Source organism: Zeus faber (assembly GCF_960531495.2).
Source record: "Zeus faber genome assembly, chromosome: 3".
NCBI classification, from domain to species: domain Eukaryota; kingdom Metazoa; phylum Chordata; class Actinopteri; order Zeiformes; family Zeidae; genus Zeus; species Zeus faber.
In genome coordinates, this window is record NC_137190.1 from 7,222,528 (window position 1) to 7,247,208 (window position 24,681).

At 43.1% G+C, this 24,681-nt stretch overlaps 1 protein-coding gene across 1 annotated transcript in view; it reads right to left on the reverse strand.

Annotated features, from left to right (window-relative positions):
- The window catches only part of crtc3 (CREB regulated transcription coactivator 3), a gene marked incomplete at its 5' end in the record, with an annotated part of 39,316 nt that overhangs the window by 4,868 nt on the left and 9,767 nt on the right, over positions 1 to 24,681 (reverse strand). The window contains 8 exons of the mRNA XM_079997911.1: positions 1,203 to 1,459; positions 3,100 to 3,320; positions 4,359 to 4,408; positions 4,794 to 4,876; positions 5,601 to 5,651; positions 9,711 to 9,814; positions 11,597 to 11,659; positions 18,851 to 18,906. Of these exons, the coding sequence (XP_079854037.1) occupies positions 1,203 to 1,459; positions 3,100 to 3,320; positions 4,359 to 4,408; positions 4,794 to 4,876; positions 5,601 to 5,651; positions 9,711 to 9,814; positions 11,597 to 11,659; positions 18,851 to 18,906 (885 nt within the window). The remainder of the gene's footprint in view (positions 1 to 1,202; positions 1,460 to 3,099; positions 3,321 to 4,358; positions 4,409 to 4,793; positions 4,877 to 5,600; positions 5,652 to 9,710; positions 9,815 to 11,596; positions 11,660 to 18,850; positions 18,907 to 24,681) is intronic.

Below are 24,681 nucleotides of genomic sequence, written 5' to 3' on the forward strand. Positions count from 1 at the left end.
ACAGGAGTCACAGGCTTCTAACTGGCTTCAAGAAATAATTCTCCAGAACTTTTATGACCCCACATGTATTCATAAAGACCCTGTCCACTCATAGTAGGCTTGGGCGAATCGTGCAAAATTCCATTCACCCATCGATCCTGACAGTGAGGACCTCAGATTTTTTTTTTTTGGAACAGTAACAGGACAGTCCCTTAACTCAGTTGTGTTTAAAAATGTCATTTCATACATGTGGGAAATAAGCAAATAAAAATAGATCTAAAATAAAAAGACAGACACGGGAGGCGGCGCACATCGCTATCTGTAGGAGAAACAAAAAATATTTTTTTTCCCAATTCACCGAGTTAGGTTTACGTTTTTCATTTTCCATACAAGTAAGAAACTAAGGAAACAAAATAAAGCAAAATCCTTCTCTATGACATTTTATTATATATTGCTATATTATAATCACAAGATTTGCATATAGCGCAGAACCCATGTGTGTGTGCACATGTGTGTGTGTGGAGGGGGGGCACCTGCCCCTTTGTACAATTTTTTTTAAGCGAGATTGGGCATCGAGGCACTGGATTGTCTGGGAAAGATATATTCATGAGGAACGTGTCCTCGGCGCAACTGTGATGTGGAGCGCAGATCATGAGCATCCCGATGCACATCATCGGGATGCTCATGATCTGCTACATTTCCCAGAGCGGCGAAAAGCAGCAAAGGTGCCTTTGCATGCGCCTTATATTTTTTATTTTTGAGCACCTGCCCCTCAAAGTTTCGGTACGGGACTGTAGAGCGAGGAAGTGAGATCCGACCACCAGTGGTTACTTGACAGATCTGTGCAGAGCGAGAGCCTCTGCCCCTCCCTCCCTCCCTCCCTCCCTCTCTCTCTCTTCCCCTCCAGTTTCAGAAAATGGTAAATTGCACTCACACCGTTTCAATTCTCGGGCTGTTCCTGGTGGATAAAAAATAAATCGTCAATCATCAACGTCAATCGTGATCGATGGACTCGATCACCGATAGACGATTTATTCGTAAATCTTTTTTTTTGGTTTGTATTTTTTAAATTTATTTTTGCCAATTAGATCTCTGTTCAGGAAGAACTGGGTGTGACTGGAACACTACAATACAAAGTTTGTTTCCAGGTTGGCCTTTTTTTCGACACCTGACGCAGGGGTAAAGTGAACTTCAAGGTGTGCACGGCAGGCGGCTGGGTGTACCTGCGTGATGGGGGACAGTGAGGGCGACATGGTTGGAGAAAGCTGCTTGGCCAGACTCCGGCGTTGCTCCGTGCCAGGCGACAGGGTGAGGGGGCTGATGGGGGCAGGCCGTCGGCGGGGGGAGCTGCTGATGCCTCCCTGCGGAGGGTTGGATAGCCTCAGGGAGGAGTGGATGGAGGGATTACTGAGGGACATGTGCAGCTGAGAGTTGTTGAGAGACGCCTGGATGGAGGGGTTGCTCAGAGAGGTGGAGAGACCTGCAGGAAGACGAGGGACGACAGGGAAACTTTAGTTTCTTCGCTCTGGTCCGGTTTGTTCGGTGCATAAAATTAAATGTCAACGGTTGTGGAGATTTGAGTTAAAGTAATAGAAGTGATATTAATCAGCTGAATGAGTGCTGAGAACCTAGGCTTCGGTACAAGGGTGTTGAAGCCAGTGCAGTGCAGATCAGCTAATGAACACTAGAAGCTTCTGCAAAAAAATTCCAACTGAATGTAAGTAAATGGAAGAATAATAAAACGCCTAATGGGTGTCTGGTTGTGATTTTGAAAATTGTGCCATTAAAAAGATATTAAGGCTTAGTGACGTGTGTATCTGGGGGTGCGGTTGCCCCGATTGACAGGTCTCTCGTTCGCGCTTAAGCCAGGTGGGTGTGTCGCTTCCTTCTTGCGACTGTCTGGTTGTTTCACTCCCCGCCCACAACACACTCCAGACTCCACCACTCTGGCTTAGAGCTTGCCACCATATTGGAAGGATGGAGCCGGAGCTTTATGGATTTGGGCAAACACAGGATTTAAAATGGTCTCTTCAGAAACGTTCGGTGGATATGGATACTCCAAACGGGAATGCATGGAAGTTCTAATCTAGCAAGTGTTTTTCCAAGGGTTTTTCCCGTCACTTTCTCCAGCCCTCGTCCCCACCCAAAGACACAAGACTGTATTGTATGAGAGGGAGAGAGCTGAGGAAAGGAGGATGAGGGAAATGAGAAGAAAAGGGCTGATTGTGGCATGGCGAAATAGGGTCAGAGTTCCTCTGTCACTTTGGTGCCCGGCCAAGCTGAAATGTGCTCAGAACATTTAGCTGCCGCGCGCGCGCACACGCACACACACACACACACACACACACACACACACACACACACACACACACACACACACACACACACACACACACACACACACACACACACACACAGAGAGAGAGAGAGAGAGAGAGAGAGAGAGAGAGAGAGAGAGAGAGAGAGAGAGAGAGAGAGAGAGAGAGAGAGAGAGGAGGAAAGACAGAGGGAGCAGAGGAGGATGTGATTGGATCAGGGGGCAGGGTTCAGAGTGAGGAAGATGGAAACAGAGAGATCATTCAGCAGGCTGTCTATGATACAAGCGCTGCTGCCAGAGAAAGAACATGAAACAACTCAGCAACACTGGGGCTGTGCACAATGTGGGTTGAGTTGAATTCAGGCTATTTCCTGCAAAATTTAACAAATAAAATCCGTTTTAAGGCCTCAATTTAAACGTTTCTGATACCAATCACTCAAGTTCACTTTCAATGAGCGAATAATATGGCTTAGGTTAAATAAATACCAGAGTTTTTCTTTAATTTACACCGGACAATTGAATACCTCCCATGGAAAAATCCAATTATTTCAAATAACCAAGGACCCATGGGAACCATGCCTTGGGTGAGTCGATATAAGATTACCAGGTCTAAAAAGCTAAATACCTAGGAAATCTACCTGGGGGGAGTCATTCACCTCGCTGCAGATGTTTTTTTTAGGTTTATACTGCAGCAATGATAGTTAAAAGAGATACTCAAATATTACTTGGAATGGTAAACTACACACATCAGTCAATTCACTTGGCATTTCCATTATACAAATGGAGCACAATGCTTCACCAACCCTGGGAGTTGCCAATGCCCAGATGCATCATGGCAGCCGGAAGGTTTCCAGTGCTGCTGCCCCCGCTGAGGTTGGGGTAAGTGCTGTTGTCCTCAGGGTCCAGTGGGGTGGAGAGCGGGGAGGGGAAGTGCAGGTTGCTGAGATCAGGCAGGGAGCCACCAGTGTTCAGTGAGCCCTGGTAGTGGGAGAGCCCTGGGGTCTGCTCCGGAGAGGGATATATACTGCAAGGAGAGAGAAACTGATCATGAGGGGAAAAAAACAAATACAGGCTTTTACATGAACTGCTTTCCCGCTCGGGAGACCTTTGATGGAAATATTTCCATTGAAAGTAAAGATTTCCCATGAAGGCCATTCACATTTCCATTAAAATTGTGATGCCTAACAAATGGTAAAAAAGCACCATGAGTCTCTCAGGACCTTTCCTCCATTCCCTCCCACTCCTTCCTCCAGCCTACAATCTGCACTCTAAGTATTGTCTTTATTCTCTGGTTTCTACTCTTGTTGGTATGATGCATCAGTGAGAGACAGGAGCAGCTGTAGAGCAATGGTGACTCACTCCCCCCCACCCCCAAACACACACAGAACGCTCCTCAATATGTGGCACAAATGTTAGCAGCTACAAACAAAACAACATGTGGCTCCCGCTCTGTTAGAAGGACAAGACACAGAGATCAGACGCCTGGCTCATAACGTACAATCAATTCTTTGTCCTCTGGGAAAGAACTTCTTATAATTCTCTTATCTATTTATTCGTTTCATGTGTCATAGACAAAACTCTTGCCTCTTTTTTATCTACCTTACATGCTACCTTCAGAGAAATGAGAAGGCCTTTTTTTATTTTTAAGGATGAATATCAGTCAGGGCCAAGAGGGCCCATATCATGGCCGTTTACATTTTAAGCAGACAGAGCAACAACAATGCCATTTTCATCTTGTTAAACAGTGTAAGGTGTATAGCATCCAATCCAAGAGGTAGAAAACAAACACACCACAACAACAACAAAAAATAAAACATGGCTGTTTACATGCCTGCCTACCAATATCATTTCAAGGGGTTGCATTGCTGTCAGTTGTAACAGGAATGGTATAGAGAAAAATCACTTGAACCCTATTTTGAGCAACAGCAATTTGGCAGCTCCACTGAAACTCCCTGTCAATGCCTAATATGCCATGAGCCCAAGTAACCTTCCAACAGACAGATGCAAAAGCGAAACAGAATAAAGACAGAGAGCTTGGGTGTGTTTCTGATTCGAGACTTACTTTATCCCAGGCACTTCACAGGATTTAGGTCGAGAAGCAAGGGACTGGACCTGGAACACAACATTTAACAATGATTTCAATGGTAAAGAGTAACAGTCAAGTTAATTTACAAGAAAGTTGACGTATGCCATTGAATTCATGAACCAAATTGATTTGTCATCAAGGAAGGCAACAGTAAAACCAGTTGAATAATGTGTTACTTACACAGATAACAGATTGAAAAGGAAAATATTAGTTTAACCCCTGCAGTCTAAAGCCAACGTCTAAGAAACATACAAACAATATAATTGCAATTAAAAGTACACCTCCCAGCACGTACTGTAACTTGATGATTGAAACACTCTGAAACATGGGAAAAATACATTCATCAATCTCTAATGTCTGCTCTGTGTGTTTACGGCAGTGACTCTTTTGTCCCTTGCTTGGGGGTCTCACCTTGGCCTCCCACAGTTGCTTTGGCAGGGGCTTACTGACGCCCATGAGACTCTCCTCATTAGGAAGAGTGGGGAAGGAGAACACTGCAGAGAGAGAACACACAAACACACACACACACACACACACACGTGAGCACATACTGACTGAGAAAGACAGGACTAAGAGAGAGAAAGAGAAACAGACAAGAGAGAGAAAGGAAGAGAGACTGGAACAGAGAGAGAGACAGGGCAAGAAAGAATCACGTTTGTACTTTTTTTTAAAGTAAGACCCATTACAACAACGTCTCTGCATGACCCGCAGCGTGCATGAGCAACAAAAAAGATGTAATATTTGCGAGTTGCCATCACAACAATTAATTAATCAGCTGCACAAGGACCATCTTGAGGATTATTTGGTGTGGAGGTATTAAGATAAGTATTATTTTGCTGTCTCTCCACTGACTCCCGTTGTTGTTGCTGTCCTCCATAGTTTTTATATTTATGGCTGTGAACCGCTGCAGAGGCTCAGGTGATCACCCTGATCTGCATGTGTGCAGTTAAGTGTGTTGACAAAAGAAAAAAACGAAAACACAACAACAAAAAAAAAAAAAAAAAACACACAAATTCTGTCCGACCATGACTGAGATATGCATCAGCTCTAAGACGGCTTATGAAATGTGGCCCAAATCAAACTCCAACAGATCCGATCTTTGCGTTCACACTGCTCAGGCTTAAATTAGATTGACCACACAATAGAAAGATTTTATTTTTTAAGTGACAAAAATCTAATCTAATTACATGCAACATGGTGGAGGGGATTGCAACTCACCGTCTCCCGAGAGATCCACCTCTGCTTCGTTCATACTGGCTGCACTCCAGCCTCCGCAGAAAAAAAAAAGAATAATAAAAAACAAAAACACAAAACAGCAGAAAAATGTTAGAGGACAATTAGATATTCAACACCTGTGTCAACCAAAGCAGTGAGTGAGTGAGTTATGGGGCGCATAAATACAACAACTGATTGGTTGGGATGCCTGCTGCAAATTGCAGCGTGATTTTTATTTTTTTTTACAGAACACAACAACTGGCCATCTGGTGACGTGTAATTCGGGATCTCACAGAGAGGTGAGGGAGGTTGAGTCTGTGTACTAAAAAGTAGCAAGAGAAGGCCAATGTTTTCCTCCACCACAAAGAACATCTTTCTCCTTTTCTGTGCAGTGTGCCAGATGTGCTCCGTCTCGCCCCTCTTCCAATTCTTTTGTCTATTCTGGGACCAACTCTGCAATTGAACTGTGGCACCTCCTCTGCTGCCTATTGGCGCTCAGCGTCGTCTTCAAGAGTCATGTCATGCCAGGGCCTTATTCACGCGTACTTGATTTTGCTCCCCCCCCCCCAAAAAAAGTTGCCTTTGATCCTTTACCCACCCACTGTCGCCTGTTTCATGATCTCATTTTCTCAGAGGTGAATATTATTATTATTATTATTATTATTATTATAATTTTTTTTTTTTTTTTTAAATATATTTTTATATATTTTTTTTATACCAACAGCTTGCAGTACATTCAAAGAGGGGAGTTGGGAACAATGAAGCAAGTCCAGCATCACATTATTTCCCCATTAAAAATAGGTCCAATCACTGGCGCTCAAAGAGGCATAATGAGGATGAGGAGGAACACAGGACAACTGGGACGGAAAATGGCTGGCTTACGGCCTGGGTGCACTGCCTACTGGGCGCGGTACCAGTACCACCAAAATCTGTACCAGTGCCATATGAAACGCAGAACTGAAAACACAAAAACACCCTTGCAAACACGCAAGAAACGAACATTCACAGTACGTGAATTTACAAAGTTAGTGTCATAAAATCAAAAAAGCGAATCCCCCCCGCCCCTACCCCCGCAGTGCAGCTGAGCAGCCCTGCTCTAAGCGTTTCCACCCAGCTCCAGTGGGACTCATTGCTGTAATTCCTGGTTAGATGTCGCTTTAATCAGCTAGGGCTTAACACCACTCAAGAGTCCACCGAAAACCCTGTCAACGAGCCCACTAGGCTTCCATTGCTCTCTGGTCTCCTGTGGAGGGAGCACTGAGGCAGTTTGCTGCCATACCCGCTAGCATATACAGTCTGCAGGCTGTGTAAAACATGCGGAAGTAGGCCAGACCACAGCTATGTAACTCCCCATGGGTGGCCTAATCCATTTGGACAATAATTTAGGCTAACTACTATACAGTTTTATTATATGGACCAGCTGCCATGGTTGTATCCTTCCATCATTCTATCCTGACCAAAGCGTTCTGCAGGATTTACAGGACATTGAGGTAAAAAAGCAGCAATTGGAAAGCAATTTGAAACAATTTCTAAAGCCTCAATCAGACAGAGGCTCACATTTGTCCCAAGTTTTCCAAGTGGGGCTAGGGTGAGCCACTGAGAGCACAATATAAACAGAGCACCCAGAGCCACATCCATGCTGCGTTGATTCTGTTTGCATTTTAAACTCATACTTGGCCTGGATCTTAAGCCAATATCCTGTTTAAACTTGTTGGCTAAACAAAGCGAGTAGTAATCCACAGGAGGAGGAGCAGGGCCAATGGTCCGCTCCCCACCTCATCAGCTGGGAGATCTGATAAAAATTGCAGTGCCTTCACACTACACTTCACACCCTCCCCAGTCAGCTGTCACCCTCTCATACAGTACATTGACATTGAAGATAAGTGAAGAAATGAGAGAACGGGGGGTGGTGGGGGTGTCGGAATGCACCCCTGAAAAAATTACTGAGAGAGAGAGAGAGAGAGAGAGAGAGAGAGAGAGAGAGAGAGAGAGAGGAGAGAGAGAGAGAGAGAGAGAGAGAGAGAGAGAGAGAGAGAGAGAGAGAGAGAGAGAGAGAGAGAGAGAGAGAGAGAGAGAGAGAGAGAGAGAGGAGAGAGAGAGAGAGAGAGAGAGAGAGAGAGAGAGAGAGAGAGAGGTCTTGTCCAATAATGATGTCACAATATTGTTTTTATAATTAAAGATATTCAATTTAAGCAGCTATATTATTATGAACCTTATAAATGTTCTAATAAAAGGTTCCAACTGGCGAATTTCTTCTCTATGCTTACTGGAGAAAAAAAAAAGAAAAAAAAAGAAAAAAAAACTACCCAGAAAAATCTGAAGTGTGCATAGAGCTCCTATTGACCAGCTGATATATAGTACAGCACTTATTTAAGGATTTAAGATTTTGAGAAAAATCACATTTCACATTTCATTATTGGTGTGTTGCAACCTAGCTTGGCCGAGGGCAAGTTGAACTGTGTTCTCTGTAAATGAGTGACTGAGGAAGAGAAACACAAACACCATAAACGATCATGGTTATAGGGGCTGTAGGCCCGACATAGCAGCGCCATATCGCTGCACTGCACTTGCCAGTGTGCAGTGTATCCACTTGCCACCTGATGCCCGTTCTTTACCTACAATAGTACATACTAGATTAAATTACTGCAAAGAAACACTGAACACGTTTAAAAGATTGGGGGCGTAAATGTTTAAGTCTCCCTTTGTGGTTGGCTAATGCAAAATCAAATTGAATATCCCTTATTCATCAAAACAAAATTGTGACATAATTATTAGAAAACACAGCTCTGCAATAAATGAAAGGGTAATTAATGTGCTGGTGCAGCACACAATATTGCATATTATAATTACGGTAGAGCTGGAACCTGCACATCAGTTTAAAATGGTGAATGAGTCCAGTCCCCTTTCTAATAGTGGACTGGACTTCACAGGGGACAGGGGAATGGATGTTTTTGTTGATTTGATGTCAGTGTCATAGTGAACAGAAGAGTTTGAGAGAGATTTATTGGCACCGTTTATTGTAACATAAAAAACTGACAGTTCGTTGCGTGAACCCAACTGACTGAAAGTTGCCTTATTCTAAGTCTATTCATTGTTTAAAATTCCTCTCAAATGTGGATGGAAACAGAAGACTGTGGAATCTCCACTGTGGCGAGAGGGCCGAGTGTTGACTGCAACGTAACTTGGCAACCACAGAAAATTCTGCAGAATTTTACATTATGCAAATGGACAGCAAAGCTATTCAGCGATAACCCTAACCTCTAATCACAGGGTGGATGTGTTGATTCTCCATACATCACAAACATTCCCACTGTCAAAACATTAGTTCTAGAGGTCCAATGCTTCACAAAATATTTTGCTCCGTTTCCAGCAAATAGTTGGAGTCATTTGAACTTCAGACACAACGAGACCAGATCTCATTGCATCAAAGGCAAGAATGTAGGTTGCACGTGATCTGATCACATGTTTGCCCGTCCAATAGCCTACTAGTGCATCTCCGTTCAAAATGACACCGTAACAAAATATAAGGACAACTTTGCAATACAAAAATAAGCACCAAATGTGAAAATATAGTTGTATTACAACTTCAGGAGGATCAGTCGAGTCCAGGTTTCGTCAGTCAATGATTTAGTCACGTTTATGGGGACTGCCAGGCGCTGCGCAGGGGTCTACACCTCTCACGTGTGTGTGTGTGTGTATGTGTGTGCGTATGTGTGTCCGCGCGTGTGACATAGGTGCCTGGTGCTCGGCTCGCCATCTCCAGCGCTTCATCTCGTTTATCTCGCGCTTCACATATTGGATGATGATGTTGCCCCGCTTAGTGGAATTGGATGATGTCACAAAGCACTGCAGAGAGTGGCTCGCTGTTTGCGTGTTTATTCAAAGTTTATGAATATAACACTTCCGCTGTTTCTGTTATTGTTTATTAACATTACACGTGAGGCGCGTGCAAATTGCGCCGTATTCAACGTCGTTGGGACCCCAGTGATATGCCCGCCAAGTGTGAGGTAGATCGGATGAACAGTTGACGAGATAATCAAAGGCCATACATACGGACAGAGATTCCCAGAATAATAGATATAGTTAGATTAGATGCAAGGAACATGCACTCACCATTACGCTGTGATGGGCCTCGACCCATCTGCTGGTTCATGCCAAAGGGGTCCTGGGGTGCGGGGTTCATTGCGCTCGTGTGGAGCGCAGAGTCTGAGTTGGTCCTGAGGAGAAGAGGTGCACAAAAACATTATGTCAAAGGTCAGAGAATCTCAAACAGAGGCACAGGATTCCCAAGAGACCAAAAGGTCAGCTTTTAAAAACTGCTCCGCCTACGTGAACGCTACATGTAAATATTTTCGCCAAACGACAGGTTCCTAGACCTGCAGAGCAGAAGTTAACCCTTTCGCTTATGTACACTTGCGCATGGTGCTGCCCACACACATCCATAGCGCTATTTCACTTCACCAGAGAGCTTTCTCTAGGGCCTGCCAAGAATGAAGGGTTTTGTTTATGCTTCATTTTGCCTCAGCACAAGGCCCTCTCACTGCCCATGCGGCGCACTCATGGCCCTTACAGCATTCAATTCTGAACTTAATTATGTAGGGGGGGGGGGGGGGATACACATTTTTGTTACATTCAGCTTAGATAATAAGACTGAAAAAAGATCAAGCCCAGTCTTTATGAGAGCTATGCCAACATAGCTTCTCGATCTTTTGGCAGTTCTTCAGACTCTAAGCTCAATACAAGTACTGTTGTTAACTTTTCCTTTTGAAGAATTTGTTGGTCTGGTGGGAATGTCTTTCATTTTAAGGAAATTATATTAATACATTATGAATCAAATAATGTTGTATTCAACGCACACCCATCAAAGTTGTGCGGATTCATAAAAAATAATATGAAAGAGAAACCATGGAAACCAAATTGATTTTTATGAAACCAAGGATGCTTGGTAAAAAATAATCTGGCTGTCATGGGCTTAAAATGATATAGGGATATGACCAAAAGGTTGAAGTTGAAGTTATAGACTAGAAACATATTGTGCAATGCCACAATGCGATTGTTTTGAGTTAACTTCTGATGAGTATTTACTTCAAGTTGGGACCATATTACCTTAACGTACCATGATGCTATGGCGCAAATTAATGTCACAGATTAACTGAATAATTGAGAAAGAAAATAGTAATTGCAGTCCGACTACTAATAATATCAATAAATATAAAATTTTGAAAGGCTACTACAAATGTTAAGACTATAGGAAATTTTTTAATTTTTTTATAATATGTTTCAAATGTGTGAAATGTGTTTCAAAGTGATAGACGTCAAATCAAAATGACATTTCCAAAGGAGCAGAGTAAATTGTATGGAATTATGCAAAAAGAGACTCCTGCACATGCTATATCATGCTTCATTCACCAATACAGTTTTGAAATGCTGGTTAAGACGGTGTGGTCTTAACAGACATACCTGTCTCTTGACATATATGTGGGAAAGCTCAAACTTTGAAATTCTAAAAGGACATCAAATCTGTAAATTTCAGCCCTTGGGTTTTTCCCGGGGCAGAGGGGAGAGGAGATACACATGGAGAAACACACAAAGGCAAAAATAAAAACAAACAATCTGATAACAAGGAGCCTTGATGATAGCTGTGAGGGAGAGGTTGTTGCGACAAGAGTCTTGCATCCTAAAGCTGGGTTAGTCAGAAAGAAAGTATTGATTAGTGTGGAGGCAGATACAGGATTAGGGGAAACTCCAGTGAAAAAAACAACCGCAATAGCCTTGGGTTCAGACCGCATGACCTTGTATTTCAATGTCTCAAAAGGAAGAGATGGAAGGATTATTAAAATGTTAAGAATAGAAAGGAGATTTACAGAGATTTGCAAAAGGATATAAGCCTGGGAAATGATAAAGAGCAAGGGAGATCGTAAATAGAAGAGCAGAATGGCTGGTCTGTGGGCGAGAGAGACTTGGGGAGGGGGGGGTTTGAGGGAGGGTTCATAGGTCACCTGTTGAGTTGTGATATTAATCTAAACCCAGGGCGCTTTTCCTCATTCCATGGCTGCTGTTCCCTTCAAAGAGACAAGGGGGTGGGGCAGAGAGAGAGAGCGATACAGAAAGAGAGAGAGAGAGAGCAAGAGAGAGCGAGAGAGAGAGAGAGAACAGATATATTTAGTTGGTGAGAGCTGGCCGCTGAATGACAAGATGCTTCTGTCAGACTTCACAAAGAGGAAAAAAAAAAAACCCCAAAAAACAATGTGAATGTATTTGGAAAGCTTGAGACAACCTGTGAAATACTGTACAACAGCAAACAGCCCTTGCATTTTTAGGGGGGAAAAAAAATAGGAAAACCAGAAAGTTGACGAGAAAAGAGGAGAGAAAAATATATATATAAAAACAAAAGAGAAACAGCTGGAGCGACAGGAACCAGTATGTGTGCACAAGAGGATCCCCTGAGAATTTAAAGCCAGGTTTAGAAACATGTAATGTTGGAGCCAGTTACAAGCTGTTCTCCCATATGTGGGGGGTGCAACGCAACCAGCTTTCCGGGGAATTGCGAGTTGGGGGGGCTGGTGTAAACAACTGATGTGCCGAGGTGCTGAACAAGCCCAAAAACACAATAGTGTTTAAACAGAGGATTTTTCTGAAGCAATCTGTAAAAAGGGGTCTTGACTCTTGCAGAGTTACGTCTTAAATAAATAGCTTCCATTAGCGGCGTCATATTGGCATGGACCTTAGGTACAATTCTAACAAGGGATATTAAAACCATTCATCACTGTGACGATGAGTGGTTTATATAAACCAGACCAAAAGCCCTTCTTTGTTTGTTCTTCTAACAACAAGCAGTGAGAAAATGTTAACATTCAAAAAACCTTCTTAGGATATTCCATGGGAATAATATTAATATATACGCGCTGTGATGCACTGTGTGTTCTGACACCTTTATATCATAGCAGCATTCACTTTTTCACCAATTTGTGCTACAGTAGCTCTACTGTGGGATCGGACCAGACGGGCTGGACTTCGCCCCCCATGCAAATCAATGAGCCATGGACGCCCATAACCATGTCGCCCTTACACCACTTTTGGTAGGTAGTAACCACTGCATACCAGGAACACCCCACAAGACCTGTGGTTTTGGAGATGCTCTGACCCAGTCGTCTAGCATCACAATGTGATCCTGGTCAAAGTGGCTCAGATCCTTACGCTTGACCATTTTTCCTGCTTCCAACAAATCAACTTCAACAACTGACTGTTCACTTGCTGCATAATATATCCCACCCCTTGACAGGTGCCACTGGAACCAGATGATCAATGTTATTTACTTGTCAGTGGTTTTAATGTTATGGCTACGGGAGCACATGCACGCACACAGCCATTTATTTTCAAATAATGCACTATTTGTTCCTGAAAGTTGTATGAGATCCACATATGTTTTTCATTGGCTTGCAATGGACATAAATCCTTAAATACTGTTGTCATTTTATAAATTTGTAATAAATAATTTAATTTCAAGGTGATTCTCTTTCAATCGGTAATTGGACTCATCTGGGTGAGTCACAGGTGCCTGCAATCTAATAATCACTCATTCAACCAGATTGAATGGAGAGAAGTACTGATTGGTTTGTTTTGCATCGCTGCGTGTACTACACTGAGCATAGAGAAAGGAAAGAACGGTAGAGAACTGTTTGAGGTCAGACAGTGGCCGACCACGGACAATCTCAAGGCTACAAGTCCATCACCAGAGACCTTGATGTGGCTCTGTCCATCGTATGCAATGTTATCAACAAGTCTAAGACCCAAGGCACTGTAGCCAACATCCCTGGATGTGGCCAAAAGAGAGGGCATCACAATGAAAAGGGGTTCTATGGTATAATACTTTTGGTGAAGTGTTATTTTGAATTTCTTGAAGCATTAGAAGAGAACATTGTCCAATAGTCAACCCTGAAGAAGGTTTAGCCATTTCAATCTGTGCATTGGCATCATGAAATCAGAAGATCACCAAGGTATTTTGGAGTGCACCATTGAACCTAGTGTCACAAAGCTGTGTGTCCATCAAAGGTCATGGGTCTCCAAGCAGGACAATGATCCAAAACACACACCCATCGACAGATCTGAAAACAGCTGTTGGGGAAGGTGCCCTTCAAATCTGAGAAGTGGAACACTTGGAAAAGAAGAGTGGGACAAACTGTCAGTAGAGAGGTTTATGAATCAAATTAATGTTTATATGAAGCATTTAATGGAGTTGTTTTATCTAAAAGCCTTCACATTTTAAGTCTGGAGTGATATGCTATGTGGGCCTAAAACAGCTGGCATTCCTACTTCACGAAACGTCCAGTATCAACAGTTGTATCTCATCTTCACCTTAATAATGTGTTTTTTGTTGCAAATAATTGATCCAAGTGTGTATTCCCTTCTATCCTGAATGTAATAGCTTTTAAGTCCCGTTCCCCTGGACCCGGTCTAACTGATCCTACAGTATATCAGCCACTAGTTTGTACTAGTTCAGTGTTCACCAAGCATGTGTAGGTTAGCGTTTGCTCATTAGTGAAGTGAAACTAAATTAAAGTGTAGTGTTGGGTTCAAATGAAAACCTACATGGGAGCCACTGCACGGTTCTAAATACTGGCTTTCCGACTTTACGGCGGAAGCAAGACATAAGGCAATGATAAAAAACAAGTCGCACGACAGCGCCTTCCACTGAGGCATCGTTGCAAAGATCCCCCCCTGGAACGCGCCAATGCAGTTCTCTCTGGGGAACTTGGTTTAAGATCCTGGAAGCCCCAGGAGGCTGGTACGGAAAGAGGAGTTCAGTGATGAGTGGGTGGAAGAGGGGAGCGTGAGACTCAGAACAAGGCTGTGACCCTGGTGGGTGACCTGGTGCAGCTGGTGTCCGCAGGGACACCTCCTTGGCTCTACCATGAGCCAAAACCTTTGGAACCATGAACCAGGCACGGTCTAGCCTCTTTGTAGAAGTGGTGTTAAAATAAACTGCTGAGACCCACTCAGGAAACGCCAAACATTCAACACCTTAGAGGTGAGACAGTTAACCTCACAATATTGCACAGACCACAGCTACAGAGCAGACTAAAAAAAAGTAAAATGGAAATGATTGAATCTAAAAAGAAAAACAGACCACCCTCATCATTCTGGGCAGATGACACAATTTGTTGGCCAGGCTGCTGTTAGGGAGAGGTTAGAGGCTGTGTGAACAGCCCAGTTCCCCTGCATTTATGTCATGCTTCACAATCCCAAAGCACTGGCCCACCAACCCATTTCTGAGAATTCTGATATGTCCCATAACTACACCCATTTTATGCCAGAACATGACATATTTGCTAACGAAAATGCACCACCAAAGGCACAAATGGAACGTGTGAAGTGATGTGCATTTAAAATCCGATCTTCGGCCTGTGCCTTCATGGAATCTCTAAGAAAGTCTTGGTGCCTGGTTCTCTCAGGCAGATAACTAGACAACACGAGCAGATCAGGCAGTGAGTGTTTACCCTCTGAACCATTCAGAGGGTTAGACATGAGATGTGGCGCTTCTCCTGGGCGGACTTGAGGTAATCCAGTGGCGATGTGGCCAGGTCTATAAACACTTCCGGTCCCGTCTCTCCCTAGAGAGGGAACAGGGAATCTGCCACTGTAGCAAGACAACAACTGGAGACCTAGTCCAGGAAATAACATTAACATCAGAAGAATTTGTAATTTGGACTGTTAACTGAACAAGAGGTTCATTCCCCCCCACAAAAACATGGTCTCCTGTAAAATATGAAAATTAAAATAAGTTTGATGAATAGGACTTTGATATAAATGCTCAGTGTATAGCAATGTTTTGGCCCAAAGACACATGATCCCTTTATTGAGTCACATGTTTATGTGGCCTAAAGTATTAACATAAATATTTCTTTACAATATGCCTATGGTTGTATATTTTAGGGACTTGTGCATTTACTATGTTCTCACTGGTGGCTTTGCTGAGAGTATAATCAGAGTTCAGTTGGATCCACAACTAATGACAAAAGTACTCATTGTAATTTGCTTTGCACGAAAGCTAAATAATGTTAATAATACTCCATGACTCTTCTTTCATCGTGATGATTCCCTCCAAAGGACACAAATTGTCTTTGTGGGAGTGTGTGTTGGAAATGCAGCTACTTCTGGGTCGTCGCTGTCCCTTGAAAAGGCCGCGGGGCCAGGTGCAGGCAATACAAGCAACACTGAATTCTGATACGATTTGTGGTTGTTTTTTGGTTTCATATTAACTCATAATTCACATTAACAGTTCACTTCTATCCAAGAGAAACCTCAGTAAATCGTCTTAACACATCTTAACACTTAACAACATACAATGATAAATGTAACTCTTTTGTTCCTGTAGTGTGTGTGAGAGCAATGATTTGGCCAAAACGGCACACCACACACTAACAGATTTCACTCACGAACACCACAAAATCCAAAAGGAGAAAAGGAAAAAACAATGGGTGAGGTCATGGAGATGGTGTGAACACTGAATGCACACAATGCGGCGCAAGCTTTATGCTTCACAGCATTTGCATTTGGCGCCGTGGCTGCCGTTGTGTATACGACTCCTTCCATTTCAGCCAGCGTGGCCCCAATTGGCTATCGGTCTTTTCTACGTGACAATCCACAAGCTGCGTGCTGGGCTGGGCTCGGGGTTCCGCCCGCATGACAGGATATCAGATCGTAAATATTGAATATGTATGATATTTGCGATGCGGCCAGGACCGACTTATGAGCAGATTGGGGGAAGTTAAAAACACTCTTAACATACCTCGCACCGCAGGGAAGTTAATCTTTAAAACAAAATGAATCTGGACTTTGCTTACGATCGTTGGTAGGTAGGGGCGCTAAAATCGGCTCGATTATCTTGTAGAGTGTACCCGGCTTTATTCACTCTTGACATCTCTGCAAATAAAATGGACTCCAAGAGAATCCACAACTTTAAATATTGTTGTCCTAAAACAGTTTGGCTGGCAATGTGCTGAACTAGCACATTAATAGCACCCCAGGTCTCTGGACCAAAGCTGGAGAAAAGACAAGAGAGAAGGTTTTATGTGCAATATGAGCCACACCCCACCTGACAAAGTCCAAATAGTCAGTCAACACATTGGTCAAGCCACAAAGACGGAATACAAAAGTATATGTAATCTTATTTGGCCGGGAAGCATGTAGGTTGGATTTCCTCCTGGTGTTCGGACTCGTCTCCACTGACTGAGATATCAAGGCAGAACTGCTGGGGGGGGGGGTACAGACGGCAGAACTGTATATCCCTGTAACTCACTGTGACAATGTGCTGCGGGTTGGAGTGGAAGGCAAGGTGTGGCCTGCGGAGGCATGACAGACCTGATGGCAATCCCACAGAAGGGGTTTGGAGAAAGTTAAGGCTGTGGAAAGAAGACAGCCTCAAGGGTGATTGTTACTGGAGGAAAAGAGCAAAGCGGAGCATTGCCCTGCTGGGAAGGCAGGATTGGCAACTGAAGAGGAATATAAGAACGAAAACAAATCAGGAACCCTTGCGAGAGAGAAAAAAAACAACTCTTGTGCTTTTAATACCCTTCACACAACGGACGCGTTAAATAAGCACAGCACAGCCACGTGTACACCCACACTTGAGGAAAAGCTAGCTGGTTGGTTACAGTCTACCTTGGTAAAAATGACCTGAAAGTTGGCCCTCGTTATTTCTGTATCAGCTTTTTGGAAAATCTCTGCTATTGATCTCATACACAATATTTTGTGTTTTTCCAGCTCAATAGTTACCCTCTCTCTCTCAACTATACTACAAGTAGGTTTGACTGAGAACCACTACGAGATGGAAGTCCTGAAGTGCCTGCGGATGTACCAACCGATGGGACGGCATGACTTGTGCAAGCAGGTCTAGCGCGGCACGTCTCAGACAGAAACCGGGCGAGCAGCAATGCAGGGTGACGCAGGGTGACGTGCGCCAGGTGGGAGATTCGGAATCGATAGACCATAATGGACTACTTTCTTTAACAGAATAAGGTCTGACGCAGAACACTCCGCTCAGAGTGGGGAGGGCATCGGGGTAATGAGGCACTGCGAATGATTACGACATGGTGAACTCTGGAGTCAAGGCTTTGTGAGCGATAGAAAAATAAAAACAAGGCATTCTTACCAGATACTTTGTTAGTAGTGCTGCAATACTGTAACTTGTACTGTACAAACTGTACACTAACTGCCACTTTCTCATACTGGACTCACTAGTTGGCATCGCGCTACTTAATATTAATTTTGTGCACATATAGTAGGTATCATATCATAATGTTTTATTTGGCCCCACCTCATACATTACTTCTTTACTTGAGATGCAACTGTGACACCACACACACACACACACACACACACACACACACACACTAGACAAATGGTTAATGTAATTTATGTGAAAGAAAATAAAATACACTTCATAACCAAGGCGGCTTGAAGTTTTTTCAGATTTAACACAAATATAGAATATGAAATACCTTTCACTTTTATCGGTTGCAAATCGTATTTTATATTTCAAAAGAGAAGATTCATATTTACAATGTACCTTCCAGAAACACACCCAGTCTCAGAACCCTGACGCCTGTTTGCGCTGTCAGGAGATCTGCCCGACAACCTGTTTTCTACTATAAACAATGTCAGGAGGGCGTGGACTTTCATTTACTTTTTACAAAACGGTTACAGTTGGGGCAACATGGAGGCCGGGGTCTTGCCACTCTGCAATACCTCAGCTGCTCTGGGGCCATGAGTGGAACAAGCCAAGGCAGGGTGATTGGGAGCCCAGCCAAACTAGCATTCACAACACAACAAGTAAGAGCATAAGTAAAAGAGAGTGGAGTGGGGAGGGGCTTGGCACAGCTTTTACTGCAGGGTTGTAATTTACTCCCCTGTAAACACTGGGGGAAAAGCTGTCCAGTAATTACACTGACGGCTCTCTGTAGGTACAGCCAGGCAGTTGCTCTGAAAGGGGGACGATAGCAAACAGCATGTGTTCGATGCCAGTGTATTATGGCTGGCCCAAGCTGCTCCAAGGACCTCGGGCAAGAGAACATATTTCTTATTTATGTTTCATCGAAACAGCTGATGTGTGAATGAGTGTGTTACAGAGGTGTTGTTTGTGGATACGGAGATATATGATAAAAGTAAGAGCAGCAAAGAGGAAATGGTTCCTGCGGTACATAGATCAGAGTATGGCAGCCATTCCGCCTCAGACAGCCTTGAACATCACTCACCTTCTCCAGTTGTTGTCCGGGGGTGGAGACAGGTATGCCACAGCATACGGAGAGCTCTCCATGTGCATTTCAGTTAAAGAAACAAACAGTAAAAAGATGGAGCATCACCCTGACATTTTAGTGCTAAATCATTAAGAGAAGAAAATGCAATTTTTTTTGGACCAATATTGACAATTGGATTTGTGATAAGATAACACTTTATTGATGCTTAGGTAAAAATTCCGTATCCTTATATTACACACACACACACACACACACACACACACACACACACACACACACACACACACACACACACACACACACACACACACACACACACACACACACACACACACACACACACAACTTTGAAGTAAATCAATCACAAATGCAGCTGCAATGGTGAGTCATATTAGGTGGATTGCCAACTCGCAGTAATTGTCAGCTATGAAACAGGGTTGTCAATGAGTACACTGATTTGTGAGTTTTCCCAGCAACATGAGCGAATTAGAACAAGAGTTCAAAAGAGTGCAAATAGTCTGCACGCTCACAAAAACTGCAGAAATATATAATGTGTCGATAATCCTGACAACATCTGCCAAACAGTTACACACTGTCTGCTGATACAGTGTGTAAGTGTTTGGCTCGGTGGTGGTTGCCGTCGTAATTCACCGGCCGGGATAAACACACACTGACAGGACAGTGTGGATAAACGCCACAAAAAGAAAACGATGAAAAATGACCACAGAATTGAAGCAGCATCTCTGTGCCAGCCTCAACAACTGTACATTGTCAACTTCTCAAATCCAGAATTCATGGCAGGGCTGTCAATCCGCAATGATCCAAGGCCGACAAAAAGGCATAACCTGGTGTAAGGAGCATAAAATCTAGACCCCGAAGCAATGGACCAAGGAATACGATCAGATAAGTTTGGACAAAGCCAATACATTCAACACACACACACACACACACACACACACACACACACACACACACACACACACACACACACACACACACACACACACACACACACACACACACACACACACACACACTTCAAGAGTGTTTTTATGAACTGGTTCATTTAAGTAGTGAAAGAGCAAACTTGTTGGAGAGTCAGTGTTGGGCCCACTTGCTCAGCCGCAGACCCCAGGGTGCTGTATAGCGGCAGCATTGTGCATCAGGTCTGGGCACACAGTGTGACTGGTAGCTGTATGGCAAGTAATAAGTGCATTATGTGCACAATCGTAACAGAAACAATCTCTCATCAGCTTTTTAGTATGAATAATACTAGAGGCCCAAAATAGTTAGAAAATAATAGCTAGAATTTTGCCAAAAATGTACTTTGCAAAAATGGGGCCAAGTTAGCAACAATGACTTAAAATCACCGCAGTAAAAGCTGTGCTAGTCACTTCCAGTCGGTCAGTACCCTCCAGAGGAAAACTCTGCTCTCTCCATCGCTTGCTTTGTCCGCATTTTGACAACAGTCTCACTATAATGAACGCCCAAACAGCAAAATTCTAGGGACAAAACAAGCCAATACTAGAGTACATGTGAGGTAGATGAAAGATATAAATAATTTAGCAATCAATCATATAACTTCAATAATGACTTTACATGATAAGCAAAAAGATAAAATTAAATTCAAAGATAAGATTTCGATTTTACAACCAAACAGAATGTGGAGTGACAGCAGCTTCAGGGACAGTGGCATGAGGAATAAGTCCTTAAAGACAGGCTATACATTAAACATATTTCAAAGAGAATACAGAGAACTTATGGCGCGAGCACAAGCTCGTCTAATTCTGTGCACTCGAAGGCAACGTGAACAATAGAGCCATTTTGTTCAAAGAGCCATTGACACAATGGCAGCATTATGCTTTTTGCATGGTGTGCCTATGCAGAGTTCCTGGCATTGTCCCTGGAAGGGCAGAACTACTGTGAGGGCTGTTGTGTCTTGTCGAAAGTCTATCTTGAGTGTAAGTCAAGCTCCCCTTCGGCCGCTGCGAGGAGTCGCCGTCATTGAAAAGTTGCTTGCAGGAGGTGAAGCACTTTTCTGGTCAATAACAGCCCAATCGATCACACAGTGACAGTGTGCAGGCCTCCCGGCAAAGCGCCCCGTTAGGAGCCTGCAGTAAGACGAGACTCTGCGAGACTCAAGCCCTACCGCCACTCATCCCCTCACAGAAGTGTATTTATTTTGTGAATACAAATAAACACAACCCCAGATGAGATATGTCCCCTTGAGTTTTATAGATGCTACAGAGCGAATGGCACAATCTTGTCCAACAGGTTGTCTCACTGTGTTATACCTGCAGCACCACTATCAAGAACGGCATAGTATGTTTGAAATCAAACTGCCTAAAATGAACATGTAAAAGTTTTGCATTGTAACTGTTGTGGGAAACACACGTCCCTGTATTTTCTTTTTTTTATTATCATAATGTTTTTGTTTTGTGGATAATTATTTAAGTTGCTCAATTACAACGAAAGACACGCCTTAAATTCTGGAGCTACATGGAAGTTTTCCACGGTCGTTCTGAGGCCGAGCGGAGTGCCGATCAGCTTGCTTGGGCTCGGTTACGGTATGCGTTTACGCCGGCGGCAGAGCTGGAATCAGCAGCAGGAAGTCCGCAAGAAGAACTACAGCGACGACGACAAATGATGCGATGTGTCAGCGACGACGACAAATGATGCGATGTGTCAGCGACGACGCTCATCCACGTCATGTGTATGCGACAGTTGTTATAATTTCCGTAGATATAAGGACCCGCGACCTAAGCCACGCACACTTTCCCGTCGGAGGATTTAGATCTGTTTGAGTTACACTGATTTTTTTCCCCCTCACTGCTCTGTTCATTTATGTACGTAAGCAGCCGTTACAGCTACGTAGCCAGAGAAATTAAAGTGTTTGTTGAGCTTGTCTCATACGAAGTGAGTATTTTAACAATGGTGCAGTTAGATGTAAACAAAACACCTATTCAGTACGGTTAGTACAACAGGGCCGGAAATCCAGGAATAGGAACGGCTCACAACCGTTCCAGGCCAAAGCGTGCGTAGTGGAACTGCGACGGTAACCGCTACCAACCGCGCTGAGAAACATTCGGCACTGACTGTGGAAAGCTTTTGCAGTTGCAGTGCACAAATTTTCTCAGAACACAAGAATGTTCCGACCTAGCTCGTCTCATGGACATGGCGAACAGTGGACTGTGAAAATCTTTCTGTTGACAATAACAGTGGTTTCAGGAACAAAACATTTCCTTCCCGGCATAAATCCGCCATTTTGACAATGTTGCAATGATTAGTGACGGAATGACATTGGTTTCAATGTTTACCAAGGTTATATAGGCAAATATAACAGGCAAGTTACGGGAAACAAATGTAGCCTCTGCTTTATGCTCAACTGAAATTCAGGGTAAAATATGTTATCTTCATTATTTTTAATTAATATACACTGAGAAATAAAAGTGCATGTTTAATCTCACATTAACCTCCACATCAGAAAAGCATCCGTAGTCAGATCTAAAATCCTTTGAAACTCTATGTCAAGTGAGCCATCCGTGCAGAACAGAAAAGGGCATCGTTAATAAACCGTCAAAAATAATCAAAAGTGCCTTAGTTCTTCACATTGATTTTTACAAGGCCAGCTGTCTAGCTTGGACAGATTTGGTTTGGCTCATTTGTATTAATAATAAAAAAAATAAATAAATTAAAAAAAAAAAAAAAAAAAAAAACTTCCACTGTGAGGGGCATATGGTGCCTTCTGGGGGAGGAAAAAAAACAAACAAAAAAAACAAACAAAAAAAACAAAACACCAAGTTAGGCTGGGCAAACAGTCCTCTTCCTGCCCTCGCTCCTCTCCTTGAGCGATCATGCTGCACTCGCTGTTTCTATCCCACACAAATCCATTTTCTCACCATGCCCATCCCTTGGCGTATAACGTTTTGCCAAGACACACAGCGGATTGAGGAGCGCGAAGGACAGTCGACACTGAGCCCCCAATGTGCTTATCGTTTCTTATACTCAGAATACACCGACGAGGAAAGACGAGGGCTTGGACTTACAAGCCTGGAAACGTTACGAGCTGTTCCAGAAGTTAGTTCCTAGCAGCCAGTAACACAGTGGGTGGGAGGAAGCTGTTACTATAATGGTGCTTTCTGGGCACCAGACGTTTCAGAACCACTCCGAGAGATTGTGGGATCACGATCAAAAGGGCCTCCAACCATTTATTTTAAGAGACGCGGCTATCGGGAAAGGTATGGACATTCATTGGGGTCATCTGCATTTATTCATACATGTTAGAAACAGTCACTGATTTTTTGGGTTACAAACACTGGAGTAAACACTTTCTCACTAAGAAAGTAAACCAATGAACTCGGGTTAATAAATGACGTCACCAATCTTGAATTATGTAATTTATATAAGCTACCGAGCTAGGAGGAACGCAGCAGCAGAAGTCATCATTTTAAAGAATTTTTCAAAGACTTGCAGATCAAAAAATATCCAGTGCATTGGAGAAATTAATGTTGTTTAAGTAATTACTCCACAATAACGTATGACCAGTGTTGGGCAGTAATGCCTTTACTAGTAACCATAACAGTAATATTATTTTCCCAGTAACGAGTAGTTTTATGAATTACTAAAAAAAATGTCAGTAATATTATTATCGTTAACCCCCCCCTCCAAAAAAAACCCCAAAACTTGTAACAACCTCACTTTTGATGGTTCATTTTCATAATTGTTACTGGCGATTACCCTGACATTCACACTGTTATAGTTTCTTATGAGTGGAGGACTTTGTTTATGGGATGGATATCCAGAGACTTGATGAGCACGAGCTCAACATTTATTGCTGGCACTCGAACACCGCGTCCGCATTAAATGCACTCTGAGTTTAACTGGACCACTCCTCATGTTACTCCACCTCCACATCATCACATCTGTATCAGTGCACCGCACCATATCCACACACTCTACACACAGAAGCACAAGCCAAGCCTGAATGTAAAGGACGCCATTACCAATTTTGTAAGGTGCAACGGAAAAGTAATATAACGAGTAGTGTAACAAATTACTGGTGGCAGGGAGTAATAAGTACAGAAATGACATTACTTTTGAAAAGAGTAACGAGTAATAAATTTCATTTTTTGAGTAACGAGGCCATATGTATGACCACATGAGGCAATTTCTTCCTATACAAAAAAAAACAAAACCCCAAAAGGCTCTCTTTCACAGAGGGCGATGAATATAACTGACAAGATTATCATTTAAAACAACTTCCACCCTGCAGAAATAAGCAAAGGGCGACCACCTTCAACACCAACATGAGCAGGTTCACATCGCAACACTCTCACATTCTATCAACAATACGTACGCCTCTAACAATCATTTAAACTGACAGGGTTATTACATAATTGCCTTATCACAATTATTTCAGCTAACCACAATAATTTAGTAAAATCTGTCGATTTTCATCGAAACCTTAAGCTCTGTTTTCAACCTGCAATAGAAGAGGCGTCCCAACAGGGGAGGTATGGACACGGGGGGGCAATGCACCATTATATACCCAGATTGCCTGACAGAAATTGCTCCAAGTTTGTATCTGGACGACAGCAGGAAGTGATGCTACGTTCCACGGGAACTTGGTAAATTGTAATTAGTATCGGTAGTACCCATGTCAACATAACATAAAATCTAAAAATAATAATCCATACAAAGGGAATGTTGTTCACCATTAACGGCCCTCGCCACGATGCCAACCCCCTTCCCCCACACCAACATGTGAATAAACAAATCAACATTTCTTACTCCACCCCCCCCCCATAAAAGCAGTCCAGAGCTCAGCC